This window comes from Euprymna scolopes, chromosome 6 (genome assembly GCF_053919585.1).
Source record: "Euprymna scolopes isolate OS-2025 chromosome 6, ASM5391958v1, whole genome shotgun sequence".
In the NCBI taxonomy this organism is placed as follows: Eukaryota; Metazoa; Mollusca; class Cephalopoda; order Sepiida; family Sepiolidae; genus Euprymna; species Euprymna scolopes.
Genome location: NC_136487.1, coordinates 157,925,629 through 157,953,305, shown reverse-complemented (window position 1 = coordinate 157,953,305; position 27,677 = coordinate 157,925,629). Strand labels below are relative to the sequence as shown.

General features: G+C 35.0%; 1 protein-coding gene and 1 long non-coding RNA gene across 3 annotated transcripts in view; one reads left to right on the top strand and one right to left on the bottom strand.

The window, feature by feature from the left end:
- Nucleotides 1–18,881, bottom strand: part of LOC145278082 (transmembrane protein 208-like) — a 41,831-nt gene extending 22,950 nt beyond the window's left edge. For both annotated transcript variants that reach the window (XM_080130346.1, XM_080130347.1), the window contains exons 1-5: nt 18,722–18,881; nt 12,285–12,380; nt 7,120–7,179; nt 3,820–3,956; nt 2,277–2,361 (exon numbers count right to left, since the gene is read on the bottom strand). In XM_080130346.1, the coding sequence (XP_079986472.1) occupies nt 2,277–2,361; nt 3,820–3,956; nt 7,120–7,179; nt 12,285–12,380; nt 18,722–18,727 (384 nt within the window). In that variant the 5' untranslated portion in view covers nt 18,728–18,881. The remainder of the gene's footprint in view (nt 1–2,276; nt 2,362–3,819; nt 3,957–7,119; nt 7,180–12,284; nt 12,381–18,721) is intronic.
- LOC145278083 (uncharacterized) overlaps nt 16,192–27,677 on the top strand; it is a 29,725-nt gene continuing 18,239 nt past the window's right edge. The window contains exon 1 of the long non-coding RNA XR_013868332.1: nt 16,192–16,487. This is a non-coding gene — a long non-coding RNA (uncharacterized LOC145278083). The remainder of the gene's footprint in view (nt 16,488–27,677) is intronic.

Genomic DNA, 27,677 nt, shown 5'->3' with positions numbered 1-27,677 from the left:
ATGCCAAATATGCTTTCATTTGCTTATAAACCCAGCTGTGGTCTCGTCCTAAGATCTTACTAGGCATGAAAGTTCGGTGCTTGTTCAGATGATCCTTTTCTACAGCTGCGAAACTAGACTGATGAGAGCTGCGGATCTCAAAGAGATCGTAGTGTTTGACCTATACTGCTACCAAATTCTGCAGGTCCACTAGCATCATACTGTCCTCAAAAACAAATTTGAACATGATGCAGGACCATCCCCCCTTAATCAAAGAGGAGACTTTGGTTTGGCTACACTGAATGCTACAACTCAGAGTTCATCCACAAAGTAATAGCTCCAGATGCATTTTAAGATTGGTAAAGACACCCGGAAGGCCAGCTGAAGATGTTAAAGCCAACATTTAACCTACCTCCAGTTTACAGGTATTCGGTATTCACCTCCGGTCCCAAGACTAGCTGCCCGAAACTATCTTGGCTACTGCAGACCGTCATGCGTGGTGTGGCCTGTACTCATTCAAGACATTGTGTATTGTTGGGGGAGGAGACAGCTCAACACATCCTGGGTGAATGCCTCCAAAAACCAAAATCATAGAGATTGATTGATAGGCCATTAAATACAACCAATCTATAAAGGGTCATTTAAGGCCAGAAACCTTTTTATCTATTTGATTAAAATATTGTTTAAAATTGCTCAAAAACTTGAAAATAAATTTTTAATGACATATCTACAAAATAAATATTGTGACATTTATTGGCTTGATTTCTATTAATGAGGTTTTCACCAATTCTCAGAAACCCAAAATAGAGAGCATCATACCCTTTGTTTTAACTTAAGCACTATTTGTATTTCACTTAAAAACAATTTAAAATTAGTTAAAACACCAAAAACTTATTCAGGTAGGTAGAAGAGCAACTCATTTTTGTTTCTTGACCACTTTTTTCTGTTCTGTTGTCCATTGTAAAACATGCGCCAAAAGTTTGTTTTTTTAATCACTCAAAATAAAAAAACTAAAGTGAATGTGCTGTTCAAATTAAATATGCGCTTTCATTATCAAACCAGATATTACTATTGTAATCTAAAACCTGCTGTATGCTTGTGAGACCTGGGTGCTTTATAGAAGAGACCTGAAAACTATTTAATTGGAATGCTTATCGAGATGAGTATTATTTATTCATTGCAGACTATTATCCTCATCTTTTAGTTTCACGTCATTTCAGCCAACTATTCCTCTGGCCTTCAGATAGTTAACCGCGATGGGATAGGAACTCCTAATCTCTTAACTGCATCCTCAGCAATTACTGCCTTCAATAGTTGTTGTCTCGCTACGATTTGGCTAACTAATCCTCTGGCCAGCTTTGGGTAAGATTGAAACTGCTATCTTCAGACAATGTTTACCTGGAACTGTAGAGATTCAAAGTCTATCCACTCTGCCGCGGGTCCCGAAGGGCAATCAAAGTTGGATTTTTTGGTTTTATAAATACACGTTTATTATTTATAAATATGGTCAGATGACAACTATGGAAGGCAGCAAGGCGATTCAGAGTTCTTATCCTGTCGTGATAGCCACCAGAGGAATAGTTGGCCTAAAAGTCATGAAACAACTAAAAAATGAGGATAATAGTTCGCAATAAATAAATGAATAGACTTGAAAAGTTGTAACATTGAGTAAAACTGCATATTTTATGCATAAAATGACAAGACTTAATCAGAAGCAGGTTTTCCTCCACTCAAGGATGAAAAGCAAAGAAATGATACATCATGTATGTTGGGCCAGACATCTTGCCCAAATGCCTGAAAACTGCCTACCCAAGCAAGCTCTTTACTTGGAACTTGCCATCTGCACTAACCCCCATGGGGCACCTAAACGCTGACTTAAAGATCAGCGCAAATCCACCCTGAAGGTGACCAAAATTGACACAAACAACTGGGAAATCAATGTAGCCAATAAAGAGCTGGAGAAGAACAATATATGAAAGTTAAAAAAAAAATTAAAAAAAAAAAAAAAAGGCGGGGAAAAAAGATGGGGGGGGGGGTCTAAAGAAAGCTGGAGCACGACCCGTGAACCTTAATATCCCCTGTGGCGGCTGCTGCACTTCTATACACAGATAGGACTTGTTTTACATCGTAGGAAGTGTCAACAAGTAAAATATATACTTACATCCGAGTTCCACGAACTCAAAACAATTACTATTATAGAGGATGTGAAAATATCTTGGACATTTAATAATGGCACAGAAAACAGTTGTACTTGATGCATCATAAAATTTCAAAAGAAACAAATAGATATAACTTACCAGTAACCATAACAACCAGAAATAATTTGAAATCAAAGTCAATATCTGTACAATCGCTGTCATAAGAATGATGTCTTTGCAATGTCTGAAAGAACGAAAAGAAATTAGGAGTTAAAGAGATAACTGAAATCAATAGAATCTTATCACTTTTTAATCTTTTTTTCAGTATGTGCAGAGAAGAACTACATCTTTGTTAAAATGTAGTTATGTTACTGAAAGATGTTTGGTCACGTTGCCAAAACTCCAGAAATGAACCAGAAACCTTTAGATGCATTTGGTTAAGTAATTCCTTTCACTAACAGTGACTACGTTCACTTATAGCAAGACAATCGCTCTTAGCATTAGCAGTTATCCTTGTTTCGTCTTTTCACCAAAACCACAAGGAATAAACAAAACTCATTACAATGTCCACAAACATGGCATCCAAAACAAAATGTTTAAGAATCCGTCTTTTATTTAGCCATTTTGGAATCCCAATCCCTATTTTGCATAATTGCCTCGTAATTTAGGTTTGCACCCGCATGCAGCTATCATTTCCTTGCAGCAGGCTCAGGCTAATCATGGCTACTTACCCCTCAGTCTCTCTGCAACGCCGAATGATCAGTTCTTTCCAACAATGTTTAAAATTCATAGAGAATGATAGTATTACAGAACTACTGATCAATATCACCAAATTGAGGTTTAAAAAAATTGAATTATGAGGTCCTGGAACATTTTATTACTAGATAAACTTATGAAAATTTTGTGCTTAATAAAACCCTCCTACAACCACTTTATTCATTATTATTGCAAAAACAGAACCAGTTCTTATTAGATCATTGAAGTTAGCAATGTTGAGCCTTGTCAGTACAAGATGGGTGACCATTTGGGAACTGTATATAGAAGGATGTGAACACCTCCCAACAAAAACTGCAAAAACCTAATGTCATCTCCCCTGAAAGTGATATACATGCTACTGGACCATTTGTGAATTCGATATTCTCATGGAATATCCTCCTTTGGGGGCAGCTAGTTCAACCTGCCTAAGGTAAATTCTGCTAAAATAAAATTTAAAAATGTATAAGTACACACTTCATTATTTAGAATTTTTCTTATTAAAACTGGCAATTTCAAGAACCCTGCTCTCAAATTTAACATCATTCAAGAAATACTGGCTTCCTTAATTATTGTTTCCTTACTCCCTAAATTCATAATATTTTGCAGTATTTGGTTATTTCTTGTTTTAAAAACATACATAATTCTTGTTTTTGCATTTTAGTTTATATTGAAGTTCAGTTTCAGTATAAATCAAAACTAGTTTTATTTGCATTTTTTTTTTTTTTTTTAATTTTTAAGTAAAGTAAATCTTAGTTTTTAAAATCCATGAAGGAGCAGTAGATGTTTATTTACTGACATTTCCTATCAGTGACCACACCCTAACTCTTCAAGTTCAACATCAAAATTGAATAATCTGGCATTATGAGCTGGATGCAAAAAGAACAGTCACCATTCGATCCTGAACAACACCGGGTCTTGTACATAAAATCAATCATTTTATACTTACTCTGCCATTCCACTTTCAAGATTCAGATCGATGCCACCATCTAATAATGTTGTTACATCTCCATACACGGGCGTTGCCATTTTCTTCATGAACCGGAAACTGCCAAAGTAGACTAGCCCAACGAGGCATGACATTACCTAAGAAAAAAAAAAAAAAAAAAAAAAAAAAATGGCTGAATTAAAAAACAGTAAAATAAAAATCCCAAGTAAAAAAAATAGTATAAAAAGACCATATGCCAATCATGAGACTACATATATCCACCTGACAATGTACGGATAAACCAAAGTTTTATCCAGGACTTCTCCATTTTAATACTGACCAGGTTCAATGTTGCTTAACTTTAATAATCTAACAGAAATTAGTGGCAAACGCAATCATGTATGCAAAAATATTAATTCTTAGTAATGTAATTAATTCTGAGGATTAAATATTAAATCTACAGAATTACTTATTGAACAAAGACACCAATTTCCCCCCCCCCCACTTTTGAATAGACCCATGTCTTTTTTTTTTTTTTTAAGTGTAAATTTAATGTTTTCTGCAAATAATTATAAAGTGCAGTATCTGTTCTGAGTGAAGAAGTCCTAGACCGATGCAATTTTTTTTTTTTTTTTTTTTACTAAGGAAAGACAACTCCTGCCTATTATAATTTATACTCACACTAATCTATTTATATACAGGTTCAGTTGTAACAGTGCACAGATGCGCTTATGGTGGCTGTATGCAAATGCCGAGCCATGTACGAAGCGACGTCACAGCAAGGAAAAAAAAAGATAACATGTGCATAGACCGACGATCGCGATTGAGAGGAAGTGATCATGTTTGAGAGGATTACAATCACGTTTTATTTGGGAAAATATTTCAAAATAAATCTTGTTTTAATGAAAAGTCAAGTTATTTCTTGTCTTGGTATCCTTTGTGACAGAGTCTATGTGTTAGGTCTAGTGTCTGCATGTATAAACTTATGTTACACAGCTATTAGTCCTCGTGAGAAAGAGCAGGACACAAAATGTTTTAAATAATAGAACAAATACTTTCGCTGGTGAGGACTATTGACCGTAATCAGTTATACAGTCCTTTTGAAATTTTCATCTATTTCTCGTTATGTACTGAATATTTGTTAATGAAACCTATATGAAATATGTTCCTTATTAAATTTTAAAGATTTTCTATTCTGAAAGAAGTTTTAAAAAAATTTAATCTAAAAAAGTTATTTTAAAGTTTGTTAAAAAATTCAGAGTTTCTCATTCAGACCTGTATTACAAAGAGGGGGTTACAAAAAAAAATGAGATGTGGTGTGAGGAGAAATAAAAACTGAAAGGAGTTTTAAAATATAATCTTAAAAAGATAAGATACAAGTTAGAAAAGCAGTTCATCCAAGAAATGAAAATTAAAATGTTTTTACAATAGGCTTTAAAAATAAAGGTACAAGATTCAATTTGAAATTTATTTATCTTCAAAGTGCACTTTTATTAATTTTACAAAGTAAGGTATAAAAATTTAATTTAAATTGAATCAAAAAAATTACCTTGGATTTATTTTGTGTAATGTACATTCTGTTACAATTTAAAAACATTACCTTTCATCTTACAATTAATGATATATAAAATTTTCAATGATTTTTATTAAAAAGTGCAATAGAATATACATTACATAAATAAATCCAAGGTAATTTTTTTTCATTCAATTTAAATTAAATTTTTATACCTTACTTTGTAAAATTTATAAAAGTGCACTTTGAAGATAAATAAATTTCAAATTGAATCTTGTACCTTTATTTTTAAAGCCTATAGTAAAAACTTAACAATTTTCATGCCTGGGATGAAATGCTTTTCTAACTTGTATAAATATGTTTAGGTTGCAAATCTAAATATAAAAGAAACAAGAGCATACCTCTGCCTGACAATGTAAGGATAAGCCAAAGTCTTATCTGAGTCTAACTTTCCCATGTTGTATAAAGTATTCCTGAATTTATGCTCTGGAACCATTGAAAACTCAAAACCTCTTTATCTGATCAGACTGAATATTTTGCATGCTGGTTATTGTTATCAAAGAGCATCAGATCCATACATTGAATTTGGAAAAGCCTTGTATTTCTCACTCTCCTTATTTTTATTCTCCATTTCTCATTCCATCAGCAATGTTTCTGACAAAGGGAGAATTGCAATTTTCTGGATCAGAATCTTAATTTCACACTTATCACCGACTAGTATTTGGCTTTGAAATAGCACTACTTATTTATGGATATTAGTAACCTTCAAATGGGATCTAAACTCTAAAAAGAATCCGAGGAAACCAAGCCAAACAACAGACTGAAGCTGGTCAAAACATTTCTACCATAGTAATTCATACAATGAATGTACTTTTACAAATATGAGAGGATTTGCTAAGTATTTTAAAAGCCAGGAATGACTTTAGTTTGATTTTTTCCAAATTGCTTTCAAATTTTGGAAAGGTTATTTTTTTTTTTTTTTTTTTTTTTTTTTTAATTCAATTTTCACCCCAAACAAGGCACAGTACCACTTTGAAGTAGGGGGCTACTATCAGGGAATTAATTAGCGGGGTCATTATGAGGGGAGAAGAGTAGAAAGATGTTTGTTAACATTACACTTGAACTTCTGCATATCATTGCAGTTGGGAAAGCAGAATCCCGGAAGGGAGTTCCAAAGACCCGCATTTCTGGGGGAAGAAACTATTGGAGTAAAAGGCTTTCTTGCACCTAGGGATCTCTACTGTAAAGGGATGAGACTTAGTAGCTTGTCGGGTTTGTCGGGGGTAGTTACGTCGGGGAGGTACAAGTGTTTTCAGTTCGTCAGAGCATTCACCATTAAAGTTATAAGTCATTCTTTTCAAAATTTGAAATCAGTGTTTAACTATTTTTATTACTAGTATTCTAAAAACATTAACAGACAAAAGTTATAGCCTGTTTACTTAGAATGAGTGCTTCATACCAAATTAATAATTGAATATGGTTAAATTTGTGATCATTTTTGCATTAAATAGTAATCCCTAACTTTATGTCAAATGGATACCATAACACTTAGTTTGTTGCACCTTATAACAAAGACCCATACAATATTTTAGCCAGATTTTCTCGGAAACTACTGGGACAAAGTTAAATGGACAAAAACTAAGAAATATAATATTGTATTTTCATCTCATGAGGGACATCATTTTTCTTTTTAATATCAATTACTAGTAAAAAGTCAGTAAACACAACACAAATGCATACAAAGTAGTCACATTAATAGAAAAGTATTTTCAAGGTTTACATAAAATTAAAAAAAAGAATGTACTTACTATTTCAAGTGCAGTGAAACTATCCCAGAAGAAAAGGTATTCAGTGCCAAAGTAAATAATCTAAAAAAAAAAAAAAAAATTACATGTTAATTTTACATGTTGTATGATTTGTAGAAATTGATTTCCAAATCTATTGTGTAATTGTGATTTTGACTCATTAGGTTTCTACTGCATTTTTTTTATAACATGTTTTCCTCTCGAAGGATAAGCACTTATTGTGTGCAGATTAATTTCAGGCATAGAAGTGATTAAGCAAAAAGCAACTGAGTACATTTCAAAAATGTTGAATGCATATCTATATATACACACACACCTTTTGTTTAGAGAACTATACCAGTAAAAAAAAAAAAAAAAAAAAAAAAAAAATAGGGGAAATTCTTACTATTGTCAATTTTCCCCACTCTTTATCTGTGCCTAAATCAAAACATTTCATAGAACTGCACACCTGTGGAACTCTTCCGTTTGGATGTCTTCAAGTCCAACATAAACAAATTCCTGATAAACCGCCCCCTTAAGACACTGTATCAAATCTCCAATACTAATGATTACTATGATACTATCCCATTGACACACAATAACCCTTATCCTCGAGTGGCCTCCGGGCCTTGATAAGTGGGGACTCCAATGTAAAAAAAAAAAAAAAAAAAAAAAAAAAAAAAAAATGAAATACAATTTATTTATTCTACATAATATTCAGTTTATTCTTTCCGATTCCATACATTATGCTTCGAAAAATGCTGATTACAATTTTTAAAGGATAAACTGGATCAAAAAGACCAGATTCGTAAAATTTGAATTTAAAGACCAATGTAGCAACCCTGGACAAGAATTTTTTTGCGCCATCTAGAAAAATATCAGCTTTATCAAGACATTTCTACTTTTAATGAAATTTCCATGGGTCCTGCTTGTTCCCAATATTATACCATTGACATAATGGAGAAAAAAGTACCCTTTTCCCAGAAACATCACTTACCATTGCAACTATCCTCCTTATTGATTTTCTCCCTCATAGGGACAAAATTAAACAGATTTTTTTTTTTTTGTGTGTGAAAAAATTTTGACAAGATGAAGGCAAAAATTGAATTTTAATAGCTTCTAAAACTTATAAAGTTATGTTCACAATTCAAATTTTGTATTTGGATTGTTCAGACAACTGTTTTTATCTTAAGTGTTAATTTCAATGTTTTTCGCTAATGTAACTTCCAATCTTCAGGTGTATTTTATTAAAGTTTGGAATCCTGTCAAACTTTGGAATCTGCACAGAATTTCTAATGAAACTAATCTATGGGCATAGCATGTTCGTGTTCCATCATCCGTGCTCAAATAGAAGTCTTAAGGAATTCATAATCGTATTCCGAGTATGGTTCGCACTAAGGATCAAACTTACAAGAAAGGCAGGTCACGAAGGAGAGCTCCAACCAATATCATCAGGAGGTACATCTAGTCATAAAACTAGAACCAAACAAAATTGTGAATGAAAACCAAACATAAAAAGTCCCGCAGTATCCAACAAAAGGCAGTATGTAGTGTTCGACGTTTACCATTTCATACCCTATTTTAATTTTGTTTGGGATTTGATGAGTATTGAATGTTAAAATGTAAATATTTGTTTTTATTATTTCGCCAAGTTTATTAATTTGGACTCTTAACATAAGTGACATTTTGTTTTTGTAGGTTAGTCTGAATTTCTTCCAAAGAGCACAGTGATAATTCAGTACTCCTGATTACGCCTTTGCTAATGTTCAGAGATTTGTGAGGGTAAATTTAAACTTTTTGATTGTTAAAACGTCTCCATTTGGAAATTTCAACAGCATATTTTTGGTTTTCTACTTCAAGAAGTAATGTACCATTGTGTTTTTACTATTTTAGGTTTGATGCTAGATAGAATCTTTTCAATTTTGAAAAGAGATATTTTGGTTATTGGTTCCACTTCAGTTGCTTCTATAACTATGAAGCGGGAAACATTTTGTTTTGTTTTTTTGATGAAGCTCTATTTCAGAGTCAGAACTATTAACATCAGATATTTCGGTGTGGTTTCTTTTTTTGAGGCTTTCTGGTTTCCATTAATATATTTGGTTTGTTTCATTTTTCCTGCTCCCCACCAGCCTCAGAGTCCTATATGGGAAGTGTTGGGGGATACTCATTCGCCCCAACCCAACAGGGATACAGGAAAAGTATACTCATCTTGCTGGTGGATTCAAGCACTTGTGGTTCTTCAATTTCTTTCTGAAAGCCTCGTTTTCAGTAAGAATTTTAGTTTTTCAGCCGTGTTTAGTCCATTATTCAACAAGTTGATTGACCCTCCAGCCACCGCTTACTAAATCAATTTATTCTATAGTGTGGGAAGTGCGAGCATATTTTCTTGTTATGTGTCTGATTTAGGGCTAGACATGACCAACCAATTGATTGGATAGGGCCTATCCAACCGCCCATCTTAGCTTAAGGGTCAAAGAAGTGTGTTGCATCGCATGTCCTTAAAATACCCTGGACATGATCTGCTCAACCACCAGGATGCCATTTATAAGCCTTACGGAATGCCACCCACAGTCAACAGGTGGCCCCACAGAGGGACTTTTACCCTCTGCAGGGTGGCAGTCGGCATATTCTAATGCCCCACCGATAGGGCTTAAATATTTGATAATTATTAATTGTGCGGAAATTCTTAAAATGTTATCTTTTATAGAAATTCAAATCTGCTTAACAGCTCGCTATGCGCTAATACTTTGATCAGCGCGCAGCTGACTAAAGTCAGCTCATTAAGGAGTTTCGTTTGTAGTCTCTTAAAAATAAACTTTTCTGCTTTCAAAACAAAAGCAGAAAAATCAGTTTCATTTTTTATTCTGAGTTTGTAAATTTAAAAAATTAAAGTTTTTCAAATTTGATTCCCAAACAATACTATTTTGTAGTTTTTAACGCAGTTAGTACACATGTACTAAAAGCGTTAAAAAACAAAATGTACAAAGTACATGCGTTTCTGTTATTGTATTTATGATTTCGTTGCACTCAAGGTAGAATTGTTTTTAGTAAAAAAAAAAAAAATAAATAAAAAAAAATATAATATATAACAAATAAAAAAAAAAAAAAAGGTACTTGTGCACTTATGCTACCATGCTGAAATAATGTTATTTAGAAACTCATTAACATGGGGAAGGAAAGGCGTTTTGTTAACTATTCTGTACTTTCACCTAACAATTAAATAAAGATATTGTGAAACTTTATTTTTAACTCATTGTCAAGACCATTATTTCGAATCTGTAAAACAAACCTGTTTTTTTTTTTAACTGAGGATATCTAAATAATGATAATTAGGTGGTTTGCTAAAGAATTTCATTGTGATGCATTTTGTAAATTTTTACCTTGTTTCCACCTTAACATTTTTCTCTAAAATGTTAACTTTTCAAGGTTTTCAGGTATGCTGAAAACGAATATTGCATTCAAATAATCCGCAAATAAGTAGTTTTCCAGATATTAACCCATGTCATTTCTTACGATATTGCTGGTGGCCATCTTGGTACACATGTTTGTGCATAGTTTTTTGGGGTTGCGTTTGCATGCCCATGCTTACCAAGATGGCCACCAGTGATAACAAATGACATTGCTTAATATCCGGAAAACTACTTATTTGCAGTAAAATTTAAATGTGATATTCATTTTCAGCATACCCTAAAACCTATAAAAGTAACCATTTTAAATGTTAAGGTGGAAACAAGGTAAAAAATTTTTTTATTTCTTTGTTTAGATAATTGAATTTTCAGTAAAACAATAGAAATTACAAAAATTACCATCAACTGGTGAATATAGTTGTTGCTTATGAGGATACCTGGTATCCTGGTACTGTGAAAGTTACATCGAGGATTCATGTAGAGTACGATTTATGGTTGCATCTCAGAAAATAGGGGTATATTTTGGGCCAGATAGAATTTACAAAATTGAAAATGGGACTGGTCCCAAAATGCATAAGTTCTGGTCGACTATGGGAATTTCCATCTTTTACAGAAATCCAAAATCTATATGAAAAATTTAATTTATTTCCGAGATTAATTCATATCTACTCAATTTTTTTCTTTGAGGAGAGTAGTAAATACTGGCCATGAATGCTCTTTAGGCATTCAATGGCTACACCCAAGATTAAGCTCTCCTTTGGTGAGGAGGCAGGAAAATGCCTATTCTCAATAAAGCTATATTTAAATACCACTATAATACTTAGTTTTGTTCAGGAGTAGACACCCACTGTATGATACCATGCGCATGTTAAGAATTTTTTTTAAATTGAAATTTGTACATCTGAATTTATAATTCATGGCTTATGGTAAAGAGATACAGATTTGATTGCATAATCAGAAAGAGCACAATTTTACATAAGAGTGCCAAGTTTCATGAGAATAGCTTGAAAAATAAATTACCGAATTTCTTGAAATTCGGAGGTCCGTAATTTAGCCCACTTTTTCTTAAAAAAAAAAAAAAAAAACTTGCAATGTTACTATTAGATTGAAAACTTTTCGGACCCTATCCAACATGGAGAGGCTAGTGGTAGATGCACCAGCCCAGATGTGATAATACCCCATGCATGGGCAAATGGGGCCCTTGCATATGTACAGGATATTCTCAGGTGTGAGTAGTTTTCTAGCTCAATAAAGGAAACCTACCTTCTTTGCAGCAGTTTTTGCAAAGTCCTCAATGTATTTGTTCCAGTTCATATTTCCTGCGAATGTTAGGCCGAGGAGTTTGAATTCTCAGGTAGGGTGTTATTTGTCATGGATATAGATGGTTGGAGAGGCATCTTGTAATTGTTAAAGGGGCCAGCTTGGTCTTATTAGCATTAAATGTTACCATCCATTTGCAGCCTCATTCCACTACGGTCTGGAGGTCATTTTCTAACAATTCTGCCATTGTGTTAGATTTGTGTACATACATTCTCTCATGTATGTTATAGAGCACTGTATCATCAGCAAATATACCAATCTCAGGCACAATATTATCATCAGGGAGGTCATTTATGAAAAATTGTTTTCAAGCAATGCAAGGTTTCTTTAAATATTTCTAAATTAAAAAAATGTGTGCTAACAGAAACTTAACAATAACATTTTCAGGGAAGATTAAAAAAATTACATTAATTGAAAAAAAAAAAAAAAAAAAAAAATTTTATAAAAAAGTCTTCTACTCACATTTACAGAAAGTATAATATTTTGGTAAAAAGCAAGTGTTTTTTTATTATCCTCAAGAATCTGTTTCTGCCCTTTCGTGCCTTGCTTCCCCTTAGGCTGGAATAGAAAACGAAATTAAATATGAAAATTAAATATATAACAAAGGTACTGGAATGATAACAGAATTTTGGGGATCATACCCAATAAAACCAATTTTGGTTAACAAATAAAAAGGAAATTAAATGGGAAAAAAAGCAAAAGTAGTAAAACAATAGTTAAAAGTAGCAAATAATCAAAGAACCCAGAAATGTAATGAAGCTTAGTTTATCTTCTATTATATAAATCTCAAACGTTTGGGAATTCGTATGTCTAAAAACTTTCGTCAGCCGCATCAGACTGGCCAAAACAGATACCATCTGAAAAAGCGATGACTCGGACACGTGAAAATTAGAAAAAAAGATTAATTCTGTGGAGGTCAAACTGGACCATTTCTTGCAAGGTGATGGTGGTGGTGGGGGGGTCACTTTTCACATCACAATTTTCGAATAACAAACTGAAAGTATGTTTAAAAACGTTATTTTGCAGTCTCATGACATAAATCGTCATGGTCCGATAGGCAAAAGGGTTTGCCATTAACTTCTTTCCCTCTTTTGTATTTCAGGTTCTAGCCTGCCTACCACAGCTATTTTTTTTTTTTTTTTGCAGTCGCACGGGCACTCACTGCTACTTTGATTGAAAAGTGTTTTGATGGATTTTTTAGGGGGGTTTCCAACGCACAGACAACAAAAAGTGCTTTTCTTCGTATTCCTTCTGCCAAACTACTTTTGAGCAATTCCGTTCTTTTGTGGGGGGGGGGGGTTGCTCAATATCCTTAGTATAGCAGCTGTGCCTAAACCAAACATCATGTCCACCCAGGCAATGCTGGGTATCTTTGCTAAGGAAATGAAATTGCTCTTATTTCTAAAAGTCCAACAAGTAAGAATCACAAGAAAGCTGAAGCAAATCATACAAAGGAACGAAACATACATTTATCATGTTCCTTTAACAAAATAGAAAATAAACAGAATTATGAGAAACATCATTCGTACCTCCCCATCCCAGTGACCAGTGTTGATTATGTAGAATATGTACAGTGATAGAGAATTGATAGAAGCCTGCATACAGCCAATACTCCTAGTGTTTGTGAGATCAGAAGAAAGTGTGTTCAAATGTTTTTTTAAGCAGATCATAGCAGGAACATTTGGACAAGTCCTCCATTCTGGAACTGGGTTGTACAGCATTAAGGAGGTCATATGCTCCAGATCAATCATGAGTTCAGAGAGAACCCAGTTGTTGAGATTACTCGTACTTAGCGCTCAACTCCATTCAGAGCATATTTTCTGACCACCTAAACGATGAATGGAGCGCCAACAGCCTCTTTTACTAATCCATTATGGAATTCTTTTCTAGAAGACAGACAAGTCACTCGACCAAGGAATCTTGAGTACGACTTAGTATTCCCTTCAGAAAATACTGCAATATGCCACTCGACTGAATGTTTGAGAATGAGGTTGGAAAGGCTCTCTACAATTAGGTTCCATGCAGATTTCTCTGTCAAAGTTTGACTCAGGAAAGCCAATCCCTCAGCATGTCACCGACATGTTAAGGAATTGGGCATTCCCAACCTCCTTCACAGACCTTGAATACAGGAAGAAGGCAGTAGAGAACTTTTAGACTTTTAGCTTGCAGGTGAGGAAAGTACGGCCAGTTGGTAAAGTCAAAAGGTTTGGACTGATTCAACTTGATCAAGGTGGCATCCATATCATTTCTCTAGGATAGTACAATCAGACGCAAGCTGCTCTAAATCATTATCTCATTCATAGTCTATTTCTGCTTGAGATCAACTATTTGATAAACCCCTACAACTGGTTCAATAAAATCTTAGCTAAACTTACTATGTTTAGCAAGAGTTATAGGCCTGTAATCTTCTAGTTCCTTCTTCAGCAATGTGATCACTCATTGACCTGACACAGGGATAAAACCGTCATCAAACCAATGGTTGAACACATCCATCAGAATCAGTACAAATATGAGATAGCCTCCAATATAATTTGTAGGGCAGACCATCGTGTTCCAGCAATTTATTGCAACAAATCTGCTTCAACACAAGCATGACCGTTTTTTGAAACCAGCTGCTCTATCCACCTTGATCTCAGCCAAAATGCCAAGGAACTAAAAATGTTTTTTATGACCGAGCATAAATAAAAAATAAAATAAATCCTGATTTAATCTTTTTTTTTTTTTTTTTTTTTTTTTTTTTTTTTTAAATGAAGTGAATAGTATAATATTGATTCCATTATAAGATCGTCCTCCCAGGAATGACCTCTTTCATTTTAAGGCTGAAAGGGTAATCCTCTCAGGTATTACATCCCTCTTTGGAATAATGTAGTATCTGTTCTGTTAGAACATTTTTTTTTTCGGAATGGGAGGGAGTATTATCTGTTCTGATACCAGAGGCATTACCTTTTACGTCAAGATCCAGCTATTATCTCCTCTAGGGTCAAAAGGTATTAATATATGGCACAATCAGGTTGATACACCGGTTCTCAACAGATCATCGAAGTTAAAGACGAGCCTGGCCAGTACCAGATGAGTGACCATTTGGGAAGGCTAGACGCTGTATGTACCGTGCCAAGTTATAGAAATTTACAGGTTGGTAGGGGGGGGGGCATTTAACTCCGAGGGGAGATACACCCATTAATCAAGATGGAAAGCAATGGGAAACTATCATCTTTACTTATCTCCCCAAGGATACCATGGCTCCACAATTTATAGAGCCATAGTCACTGAGGGTGTTAAAACAGCAGGATCACATGAATGTATGCATTTTTGGAGAGGATGAATCCTAGGGTTTACTTCCTCCTTTCGAGGATAGTGTAGTATATTTTCATTCATCTTGATAGGGGGAGGGAAAGTATAGTATACGTTCCTCATCATACCACGATTACTTTTATTGGGGGAGGGGGGGGGGCGACTATATCTAATCGGTCATGATATAATCCTTCCAGGCATTTAACTCTTGAGTACGGCTTAGCATTCTCTTCAATATGCCGCTAGATTGAATGGTTGAGAATGAAATTGGGAAAGGATCTCTCTACAGTTAAGTTCCATGCATTTTCCTGTCAAAGTTTGATAGGAAAAGCCAGTTTCTTATTGCATCACTGAAATGTTAAATTGGGCATTCCCAAATCTCCTTCGCATGTTGAATACAGACTTGTCTGAACCCTGTGCCCCTTCAAAGGGGGGGGGGTAGTGTTTCTCCATTTGTCATGATACTGTTCTCCCAGTCATTCCCTCCCATTTGGAGGGTTGGTGTAGTATGTTTATTCACTGATCATCCTCTTATGCTAGCAAAAATATGGAATAGAAAGCAAGCATATGATATATATATACACATATTTGTTTATTTACTTTGAATGCTTAAAGGGAGGGGGGAGATAAAATTTTTATTCAAGGGGTGGTTGAGGGCTGTTTATTCCGAAAGGGCTTTTTTGTTTTCAACCTCCCATGTTAAGAATGGCTTTCAGAATAAACACCCTTTGCAGGTCAGACAACCAGTAGTGCACATTGACCAAAATGTGCAAGTTGACATGAAAGAAAATGAAGCTTTTAAACGCGTTTATTTTATGTTTTTTTTGTTTTTTTTTTAATATATATTTTAAAGATTTACTTTAAAAAGGTATGGCGGACGTTATCGAGAGTGCCCTCCCTCCCTCTAAATTCCAGTTTTCACTTTTTTTTCCTGTTAATATCGATTACAGACTCAGCTTCAGATTATTAAAAAAAAAAAAAAAAAAAAAAAAAATCTTCATAACTTTTCACGTGGGGGTTCAATTTGCAATTATAACGTATTACATTCAACACGAACTTTGTGACCACGATGAAAAAAAATGGCAACTCTGATGTAACCAAGGTAGGGATTAGAACGGAGGGGGTAAAAAAAAAAGTAATTCCTTTAACCCCCAACCGTCTCTTCACTCATCAATGTATCTATCTATCTATCCATCGTGGTCAAAGTTAGTGTTCAATTTAGTACGTTATAATTGAAAACTGAAACCCCCCATATGAAGTTATGAAAATTTTCAGTTTTTTATAATCTGTAATCGATGATATTAACAGGAAAGTAAAAGTAAAAATTGTGGAATTTAGAAGGGGGGGGTGCACTCTCGACAACGTCCGCCTAAGGTATTTGATGCTATTTTTTAAATTGTATTTCCAAGTTTAATTAAAGTTTTTTTTTTTATTATTATTTATTCAATTGTAAGGCTAAAGTATGGAATAGGTACGAAATACCCTCCCCATGTTAAGAATAACGTTATTTCAGCACGGATCAATATGAGTACCATTTTTTTTTTTTTACGACCGGTTCCAGCGTATTATAAATACTCCATGTTAAGACCGGCTTTCGTAATAAACCACACTATGTTAAGAACGGCTTTCGGAATACCCCCCATGCTAAGAACGGCTTTCAAGGTTGGGGCTGTTTATTCCGAAAGTCGTTCTTAACATGGGAAGTTGGGGTGTTTATAATACGCTGGGAGCAGGTCGTAAAGATTTACCGGGTTTGTATTACTGTACACAGATTCGAAAAAGTTGTCAAAAAACAAATATATAACAAATAAATGTTATCAAAGGCAAGATAAGTTACTTTTCTGCCAAACTGGATATATTTTTTGTGTTTTGATTCAATGTAACATATTTATTCAGCTCGAAAAACATACAGTGTTTACCGATGTATTCGAAAATTCAAGATGGCGTCTGGAAAAAGGTGTTATAAATAATAAACTATACAAAATACTATTAAAAACCCGCCGAATATATGTCAACCAACCATATATTGAGCGAGTTTTTAACAGTATTTTATTCGGTTTTTTATTTATAACACCTTTTCCTGAACTTACCGTGTTAAAGAAAGAATCAGACGCCATCTTGAGTGTTCCAATACATCGGTAAACACTATGCTTTTCGAGCTGAATAAGCATGTTACATTGAATAAAAACAAGAAAAATATATCCAGTTTGGTAGAAACTTGTCTTTGATAACATTTATTTGTTATACATTTGTTTTTTGACAACTTTTTCGAATCTATGTGTACAGTAATACAAACCCGATTTACCAACTAAAACATCCAACTAAAAAGTCCGGTTTGATACTCGGAACATTTTCATATCGAGGCTATGTTTTCATCTGGCACCGGTACAGTCGCACTTAGGGTCGTCTAGGCTTCTGGATCGCCTGATTCAAACGTACATAATGCCTAAAATTGCAGAATCTAATGGGGAGGGGGTAACATATAAAAAAAAAAACTAAATAAAAAAAGTTACAGTTTGACTTTAAGTTAAAAAGTTAACACCGTAGTAAATAAAAACAAATTAACCGAAACGAAATTAACAGACTCAAGTTCAGTGCCATTTAAAAATGTGTTGGTTTTCAAATATTTTATGGGCAAGACGTTTTTATTTTAAGTATTTAAATGAAATTTGATAAACGTTAATAAGATAAAGCTGTTCATTAATTTTCGTCAATATTGAAGGATAATAGTAAACGTGTTAGATTTGAAGTATTATACGTCACGTCTTACAAGAAACCACATGGTCTAACGCGCAAATGATCTTCGTTCGTTTAAATCAGGACAAGAACACAAGATTTCTGAATTTTTAATTGAAGAAACGCCGAAAAATATCATTCGAACCTAAATTATTTTGGTACTTATATAGCTCGGTTCCCATATTGGTTCGTTAAAATAGAAAAGCTGTCACAAAATAAAACTCGGGTTCCTGAAACGAAAAAAAAATCGATTTATTTAGATTTCATAGCCGATATTAGTTTTTCTAATATTTTATGGTTATTTATTCATAATACCGTGGCGTGGACAGTTTATTTGCCTTTGTAAATTGCATTTATTTTTTGATTCGTCTAAAATTCAGTCACAATTTCTTGGAAAAATGGAATTGTATAGATATTTGGGATAGAATGACCGGTGCCCACATAATTAAAATAGGAAAAGCGATAGAAAACAATTATAAAAATAAACAAAACGGCGCTTCTATAGAATTCGAATTGAGCCAAGAGATTTACTAGGGTTCGTGTTTTTTCGATTTTATGAACCCTGGTTGAATTTAGTGTGGTCGTATTTCGACTGTTGTTGATAAATTTTGCCGGGACAGCAATTCGATCTATAGAGACCGATCTATATAAACTTCTTTTTTTTTTTTAACAAAAAAAAAAAAAAAAAAAAAAAAAACATTGTAAACAAATATATTTTTACTTTTAGGGGCAGACATCTTTCCAAAACAATTTGACAAACAGGGTCCTCGCTTTTTTTTAAACCCCTGACAAAATCAGCACTGATTTAAGATGACATAAAACCAGTTTATAAAAAGATAAATTAAAAGTTTTTAGAAACATTCTATTCTTACCGGCATTTTCGTAATTTTTTGTGAGGAGTACCCTCTGTCCTAAAGAATATCTAGGTAAGTAATTCCGTTTGTCTACTTCACGAGGTAGTGGTGTCGTTGCTGCTTCGAAGGGGAATTGGCAGTGGAATTATCAAGGTAGTAGGAGGCGAAAAGCACTGGCCGAGTCCATTTTTAGGGGGTAGAAAAGCTTATACAAAATATAGAGCGATTTAGAATCCGTCTTTTTAAGTAATTTTCTTAATTAAATTTTTAAAATACATAAAAAAAATTTAAAAAAAAAAAAAACATTTTGTAGATTTTCTTGTATGTGAGATTTATTTTTTAGAACTTTTTGAAATCTATGTATTTTTACCATGTATCATGTACCCCTATATAGGGAATGCCAAAGGGTTCGGCCCCTTAATGGTTATGTTTTAGTGCTTATATAAACCAACACATTTCAGGTGAGCATCTCCAAAATTACGAAAACTGATCGGTTTATGTAGAATTCGACTTAATTTTATTAAAATTAAAATACGGACAAATCTTTAGGTGTCATATTTCAAAAATTATATGGGCTTGTATTACAACCCACAGAGATACGAAAGAAGTGGTCCAAAATAATATATATATATATATATATATATATATATATATATATATATATATATATATATATATATATATATATATATATATATATATATAACGCTGTGTATGTGTGTGTGGTCACGAATAGGCTCCTATATGGTTAACTATTTTAAAAAACTGATTACATATAGTGATAGAAGATGTATCGATACACAGGAATGGGTATGTTTGATCTGGCAGAACGGTGGTTCATTAAAATTGTGGGGTCTGCTTTCGCGCCTGGTCCACAAGTATGGAAATAAAAAATTTTAAATTAAAAAAAAAAACGTTTACAAGTGTTTTTGATATAGATGTACACAAGAATACTTTAATAAGTATGTTTTAACTTAAATAGGGATGGTATAATAAAATCGTGGGGTCTGCGTTCGCGCCTGGCCTCCATAGAATGGAAATAGGCACAAACTTTAATAAAGACTTTTCATATCTATCTGCGTAAGTATACTTTGATAATTATGTTTCAGTTTGAAGAAATATGGTATAATAAAATTATGGGGTGTTCGTTCGCACCTGACCTCTATAGAATGGAAATATGTCACAAATTTTAACAAGGTTTTTTAATATAGATCCACAGAATATAGTCATAAGTGTTTCAGTGTGAACAGGCATGGTATAATAAATTATGGGGTTTATCTATTTTATTTTTACTTTCATCATATTTTGCTTTGGTTTTGATGCCCCCAAATTCGAAGCTATCTCTTTACAACCCTTCCTTTTCATAACCTGTCATACTTTCATAAATCAGAGTCCATTTTCTGTAGACTGTTTTTGAACCCAGTCAACGATGGGTACTTTTGCTAGTATATATATATATATATATATATATATATATATATATATATATATATATAGGCATCACCACATCAAGGCCAAGGGACCACTCGAGGATAAGAGTTAAAGAGTGTACAGTAGAAATTGGACAATATAGTAATTGTTAGTAATGGAAATTCAGTAAATTTGTTACTTATATGGACCGGCTCATCAGAAACTTGTTTACGTTAGACTTGAAGACAACCATATTGTAGTCAGCTGGAAAGCAAGAAAACGGAAGACAATTCCATAGGCGTGCAGTTCTAAGAAAGAAGCTTTGCTCATGGAATCTACGTTTAGGTTTAGGCACAGATAAAGAGTGGGGGAAATTAGTGATAGTGTTTTCTGCTAGACTGGTGTTTGTGGTGACAGTTTGGTGAGGGGGGACCAGAGATTGGAGCTCAACCGAGCACTTGCCATGAAAATAACAATAAAGCAGAGACAAAGTCGCAACATCTCTTCTGTGAGGAAGAGGTTGCAGGAAAGAGAAAAGGACATCCCCTATGAGGCTACGAAGTCTATTTTGAACTCTATCAAGGCAGGATAAGTCTTTCTAGCAGCTCCTACCCATATGTGGCAACAGTATTCCATCCTTGGACATACTTGGCTTTTATATAGGTAGAGAATTGCATCGGCAGTGAGATATCTACTGGATCGATAGACGGATCCCGCCATTGTTCCAGCGGCCTTGGCATCAGATTTGATGTATGTGCTCCATTTAAGATCAGGAGTAAAGATCAAGCCCAGAAGCCTGTTAAAACATGAGGCCTCCTGAAGACGAGAGCCATTCATTTCAATTGATTCCAGATGGGGATCAGAGCGTTCATTAATGTAGATCAGGAAGCGAGTTGGGCCCAGGATGGACCCCTGAGGGACTTCAGGATTAATACTGAGAGCTTCTAATTTCTGCCCGTCAACCACTATTCTTATGAACCTATCTGAGAGAAATGATTTAATAATTGAGAAGACATTTCCAGCTATACCGTAGCTGGAGATCTTGTGAAGTAAACCTTTATGCCATACTCTATCAAAGGCCTTTGATATGTCAAGAGCAATTGCGCTAGAAATGTAGCCTCCATCGAGAGATTCGCTAATCCTATGAGATATAACTGTAAGCACATCTGCTGTAGATCTAGCAGAACGAAAACCATATTGCATGTCACTAAGAAGGTTATTTTTGCTGAGATGGTTGATTACTTCTCTATTTAACACAGATTCCAGCAACTTACTCATGATGCATAGGAGACTTATTGGCCTATTCTGAGAGGGAGATAAGTGATCACCTGAATTCTTATATACAGGGCATACTGATGAGATTTTCCAGGGTGATGGGAAGCAATTCTCCTTAAGACAACATTTAAACAGTTTTGTAAGGATGGGCGCTAGTTCTGGTTGAAGTCTTTTGAGTACTATAATTGGAATACCGTCAGGGCCGGTTGCTTTACTGGAATCAAGGTTTTTGATTAGCTTGGCAACATCATGTACAGATATTTGTATATCACGTAGCGTTTTTTCTGATACAGGAGGAAATATTGGGGGTTGGCGGCCTTGGTTGCAAAGGGTACAACTACCCCACTAAAGAATTAGCTGCAAAGTTCTTGGCAAAGAGTTTGGCTTTGTCTGATGCTGACGAGATTACCCCAGGTCCATTTATGATAGTTGGGATAGAACACACGCTTCTGTTCAGGATTGTGTTTGCTATTTGCCAAAACTGGTGGGAACCAAGCCGCTGCTCAGCTACTTTGGACTTGACGGACTGAGCATACAACTCTCTTGTGTTCTTTATTACTTTTTTACAGTGGTTGCTGGCAGTCCCTCAGGGGTCCATCCTGGGTCCAACTCTCTTCCTGATCTACATTAATGATCTTCCAAATCACATCCTTACATCATTCATAGACATTTTTGCTGATGACACTACCATCTATGGTAGCACATCTAAGACAGTAAACGACCAAATTCTCTCCGATTCTATCTCCTCTGATCTTGATCACGTTGTACCATGGGGAAAGGAGTGGCTTGTTACTTTTAATGCATCTAAAACCAAGCTTCTCTCTTTACATCACCAACGTTCTGATCCCCATCTGGCATCAATTAAAATGAATGGCTCTCGTCTTAGGGAGGCCTACAGTTTTGACAGGCTTCTGGGCTTGACCTTTACTCCTGATCTTAAATGGAATACGTACATCAAATCTGTTGCCAAGGCCGCTGGAAAAATGGTCAGATCCTTCTATCGATCCAGTAGATATCTCACTGTTGATGCAATTCTCTATCTATATAAGAGCTAGATACGTCCAAGGATGGAATACTGTTGGCACATATGGGCAGGAGCTGCTAGAAAAGACTTGTCCTGCCTTGATAGGGTTCAAAATAGACTTCGTGGCCTGGTGGGAGATGTCCTTTTCTCTTCGCTGCAACCTCTATCTCACAAAAGAGATGTTGCCTAGATAGAGTACAGAATAGGCTTTGTGGTTTGGTGGGGGATGCCCTTTTTTCTTCTCTGAAGCCTTTTTCCCACAGAAGAGATGTTGTGAGCTTGTCTTTGTTTTATCGTTATTTCCATGGCAAGTGCTCGTCTGAGCTCCAATCTCTCATCCCCCCTTGACAATCTTTCACGAGAAACACCCGTCTGGCTGAAACTACTGTCAATAATTTTCCCCACTCTTTATCTGTGCCTAAATCCAAATGTAGATTCCATGAGCAGAGCTTCTTTCTCAGAAGTGCACGATTGTGGAACTCTCTTCCGTTCGCCTGTTTCCCACCTGACTACAACTTGGATGTCTTCAAATCCAACATAAACAAATTCCTGACAAACCGCCCCCTTAAGTAAGACACTCTATCAAAACCCAATACTAATGATTACTACAATACTATCTCATTGATTACTGTACACGCAATAACCCTTATTCCTGAGTGGCCTCCGGGCCTTGACCCCCATGTAAAAAAAAAAAAAAAGAAAAGTGATTTCTGTGCACAATGGCAGCAGCACATTCTGGAGAGAACCACGACTGGCTATTAGGTTTTTGTTGGAATTTTTTCGAGAGTATGAAACGGTCTATACCAAAATTAACCATTTCGTCATCCTTTTTAAACATGGAACACAGAGGTAGATCCGATATAAATGTACGGAAGCTATCCCAGTCAGCCATAGAGTATTGATATACTGTACGATGGAGAGGTACATCTGAGGACTTATTACATTTCATTTTTATCTTAACTGATACAACAGAGTGGTTGGAAGATCCAAGTGGAGACAGAACGGAAGCTGAACACAGTTCAGGGCAAGTTGTGAGAAAATGTTCCAGGAGACTTGCATACTGGTCATCAGTATCGGGCACACGGGTAGGTTCGTGAACAATCAATATATATATAACAAATAATGTTTCTACCTATTTGGAAAAGATTTTAGTGATTTTATTCACTTTAAATGTTTAATCTATTCAAAACTCACACAGTGCTTAACATGACAAATGGCAGCGACCTGACTGTTAATGCGTGAAGTTTGGAAAAATGAGTTAGAACCAAAAAATTATACAAAATACTGCTAGAAACCCACCAACATGGTAACATATATTGGTTGGGTTTCCAATTATGTAACTTTATCAAGTAGTTTTTGTTTTATTTTTTTTATCAAAAAAAAAAAAAATTAATGGTATTTTTACGATTTAACTCAGTGTGGTTTACTCTCAAAAAAATAAATCAAAATCTACTTGGGGGTGGGGGCTAATACGTTTAAACAACCTTTAAAGATAATATGAAAGATTTTCTTCTTAGAAGAAAACTTTTTTTTTAAATAATAAAATATTTCACATTTTAGAGTTGGGGGGGGTCACTTTCCTATATAAACTTTACATAAAGTGAGAACCCACTTCTTAGCCACGTAGCAGTCAAGGAGACATGTAATCGTTATTAAGCATTTTTTTAAAGTTTGGTGGCAGGAGTGGGGGAGAAGGAGGGGAAGTGGGGGAGTAGTCATAAGTGTCAAACATTTTAAAAACACATAGGAGCACTTCAAACATTGAGGGAGGGGTCTTAAAATTTATAACTCCACAATTTCTATTTTTTTTTTTTTAATAAGATAAGGTCTTATTGTTAAATATTAATCAATTATTATTTTCTGTTTTTTTTTAAGGTTGTTAACACAAAAGAAAACTAGAGCGGACCTGTACCATACACACACCGTTTTGTATCTTTTTTTTTCATCTTTTTTCAATTTTTTTCAACGGATTATTATTGATTGGGCACTAATCCACCATATTATCAAAAAAAGCAAACATTTCAATACTTGTAAGGGATTCTCAGTTTCTAATACAACGTTCTAGTAAATCGATCCCCCATATTAAAACCACTCAAGAAGAACATGCACCCCCCCTCTTATATAAATGACTTTTCATTTACCCACCTAAGAGCATCGATATTAAGATCAACAGAGATCAGACTATTCCTGTAGTGATCTGGTCCCTGTTGATTTTGTGGTGGGAGTAAAGTCCTGTGCAGTTCTAGAAGGTCCACCCTCCTATGCGTTACCTTCTCTCTTTAAGAAGGGGTTAGTTTATTGCTAATTGCCTGGCGTGCACTCACCAGGAAAGTCCAGACACTTTTTGCCGGTCAGAGTACCCCACCTCTGGGGCTCTGACTTCTCAATTCCACTTTCCAACCCTGATGTCAAAGTTCTTGCAGTGGGAGAGAACTAAATACCTTAAGACCTTTATTATCCAACTAGCGAGGGGTACCCGGCGTTGCCCGGGTGTTTGGAGGTGTGTGGGGGGGGGGGATTAAAAAAAAAAAAGTAAGTATGAGGATCGAACCCGAACCCTTTAGGCAAAGTTGTAAATTAAAGTGTGAAAAAAAAAAACGTGCGATGTTAACCATTGCCCCACTACGAGATGCTAACGGAAACACGTTTGAATTTATTTAATTACTTGAATTTAGCAGGTGCTCGTTTTAATGAGTTAATGAGGTCAAGTTTGACTGCGGGATTTCATTTACTGCTGAACGCTTCCCCCCCCCCCAAGATCTTATAGGAAAAAGATTAACCCACATGCGGCGAGCAACAAATATTGAATATTTATCTTCCCGAAATCGAGCAAATTAAATAGACAGGCGAGCTTCGTTGTTAACTGTGAGATATTACGATTTATATGTGATATAAAAAGTTTTAAAAAGTAGTGAAGCGAGCGACCGCTTCTCTGAAAGAAGCCTTTTGTAGACACACAGAAAAGTCGAATACACATACATACATACATACATACATACATACATTTTCGCTTTTATATTTATAGATGTATTTCAGTGAAAACAACACAAAATATGGATAATAAAGGTCTTAATATCATTGCCCTTAGAAGGATAAATGAAAAATCCTTTATGTAAGAGAGGTGTGCGTGTTCTCATTGAGTGGTTTCCATATGGGGGATCGATTTATTAGAACATTGCATTAGAAAGAAACTAAGAACCCCTTACAAATATTGAAATGTTTGCTTTTTTTTCTTTTTGATAATCTATATATCTATAAAAGTGAGAATGTGTGTGAGGACACTTCTCAACCTATATACTCAACGAATTTTTAGTCTACAGAATTGAAATTTCGTACATAGTGTATTCAGACACGTGGAAAACCTTTTAATCAGTTTTCATCTGGGAAAGGGGCCCTTCAGGGTTCAAAATTTAAAAATTAGTATGTGAGGATGATCGGATTTTAATCTGTTTAATAACTGCTGCATAAATGCACATGCATGAATGATTCACATTACCGATTTCTTATGTTAAGAATAAGTAGGTTTGCAAACACTTTTTAAATCGTGTCAAACTGGCCTAATGGTTATCATATTTGACTCAATGTCTTTAGGTTTTGGTTTCGATCTCAGCTTTGGTATTTTCGTCTTTTCTACCTGCAAGAAGTGAACTGTTTAAGAAAAGTATAATACTCACATTCACATATCTCCGTTTCTGCTACTTTATTTATCTCTATATGTATAATAGTAAGAATATGTGTGTGTGTGTGTGTGTGTGTGTGTGTGTGTGTGTGTGTGTGTGTGTGTGTGTGTAAGAGAGGACACTTCTCAACCTATATACTCAACAAATTTTTGATCTACAAACTTGAAATTTGGTAAATAGAGCATTCAGACATGTGGAAAAATTTTTCAATTTTGATTGGTGTAATGGTGTGGTTTTACTAAATATGTACGATCAAATTAATCTCGATCATTGTACAACTGATTGCTCCTGCTGTTTGTCATATAGAAATAACGTGTAAAGCTACTTGAATCAGCAGCAGCCAAATCAGACAACTAGTTGTACAGGGTTTTGATCGTACATAAGGAGGTTTACTAAAATTGTACGACTAAATAATGTGAGATTATTTGCTCCTGCTGCTGATTTACTATTAAAGCAACTTTAACACGAATTTGCTACTGGGTTTGTCAGCGCAAAATATCATGGTTGAAGGTGGTAATTCCAAAAGGCATTTTCTTATTTTCAACCTCTCCATGACTTTTGGAATAAACACACTTTGCAGGTTGGACAAGAGCAGCGCACATTGACTATTTTTTTTTTTTTTTTTTTTTTTGAGAAATGAATCAGAGTCGCATTATCATAAAATGGAACTTTATACAATATTATTTTTTAAAAAATAACAAGAAAAGAAAAGAAATTAAAAAAATTAAAAAAAAAACTAATTGTTTACTTTCCTCCCCACGAGAACCATTGGACACTAATGTTTTAAACGTGGGGAAAACTAGTCTTCCCAAAAGAGGCACACGGGATTGGAAACATTGCTTCGGTCTTCAGGGATTTATTCTATGTTTTGAAAAAGATTTTCTAGTGTTACACTGTTACATTGCTATTGTATTATGAAATTCAAATTTAAAAGATGTTCACTTGTAAAATTTAATTAAAAAAAAAAAAACTCTCGGCTGAAAGTTGTGACTGACTAAATTCGTTTTGTTTTTATTTCAATAATAAAGAAATAAACTTATTTATTTATTTTTTTACAAAGATTTAAAAATAAAAAATGTGGCACACTGGGTTGAAACTGTTGCAGGAGCTGTGATGGGGTTCTACCCCCGAGAGTCACATTTGAAAACAGGTCTCTGATGAGATCCTCGTCTGAACGGCCGTTCGCTTGAGGATTGCTTCCTTTAGGCAGGTATATGGGAGTTGCTCTGGTGTGTTGAGGAGGATGTCCTCTACTTCTTCTACCATAGATGGAGGTAGTGCCTGCACCACTGAGGCGTACTTCGAGTTCTGGCGAACGACCCCCCGGGCTGCAAAAATCGCCTCGAGCTGGATGAACCAACTCCTGGGGTTCACTGGGTTGTAAGGTGGTAACTGGACCAGCGGGGCAGAAAGGTTAATCTCCGGCTCTGTGCTTTCTGCCATCTTCTCTGCCTGACTGTTTTTCCAAGCCTGTGTCTGTAGATCACGTCGGGGTCACCACTACCGTGGCTCCGGTCTCCACCCCGTAGAAGTCCACCTCATCACCACGACTCCGGTCTCCATGTCGTCCGTACCTCTAATACAC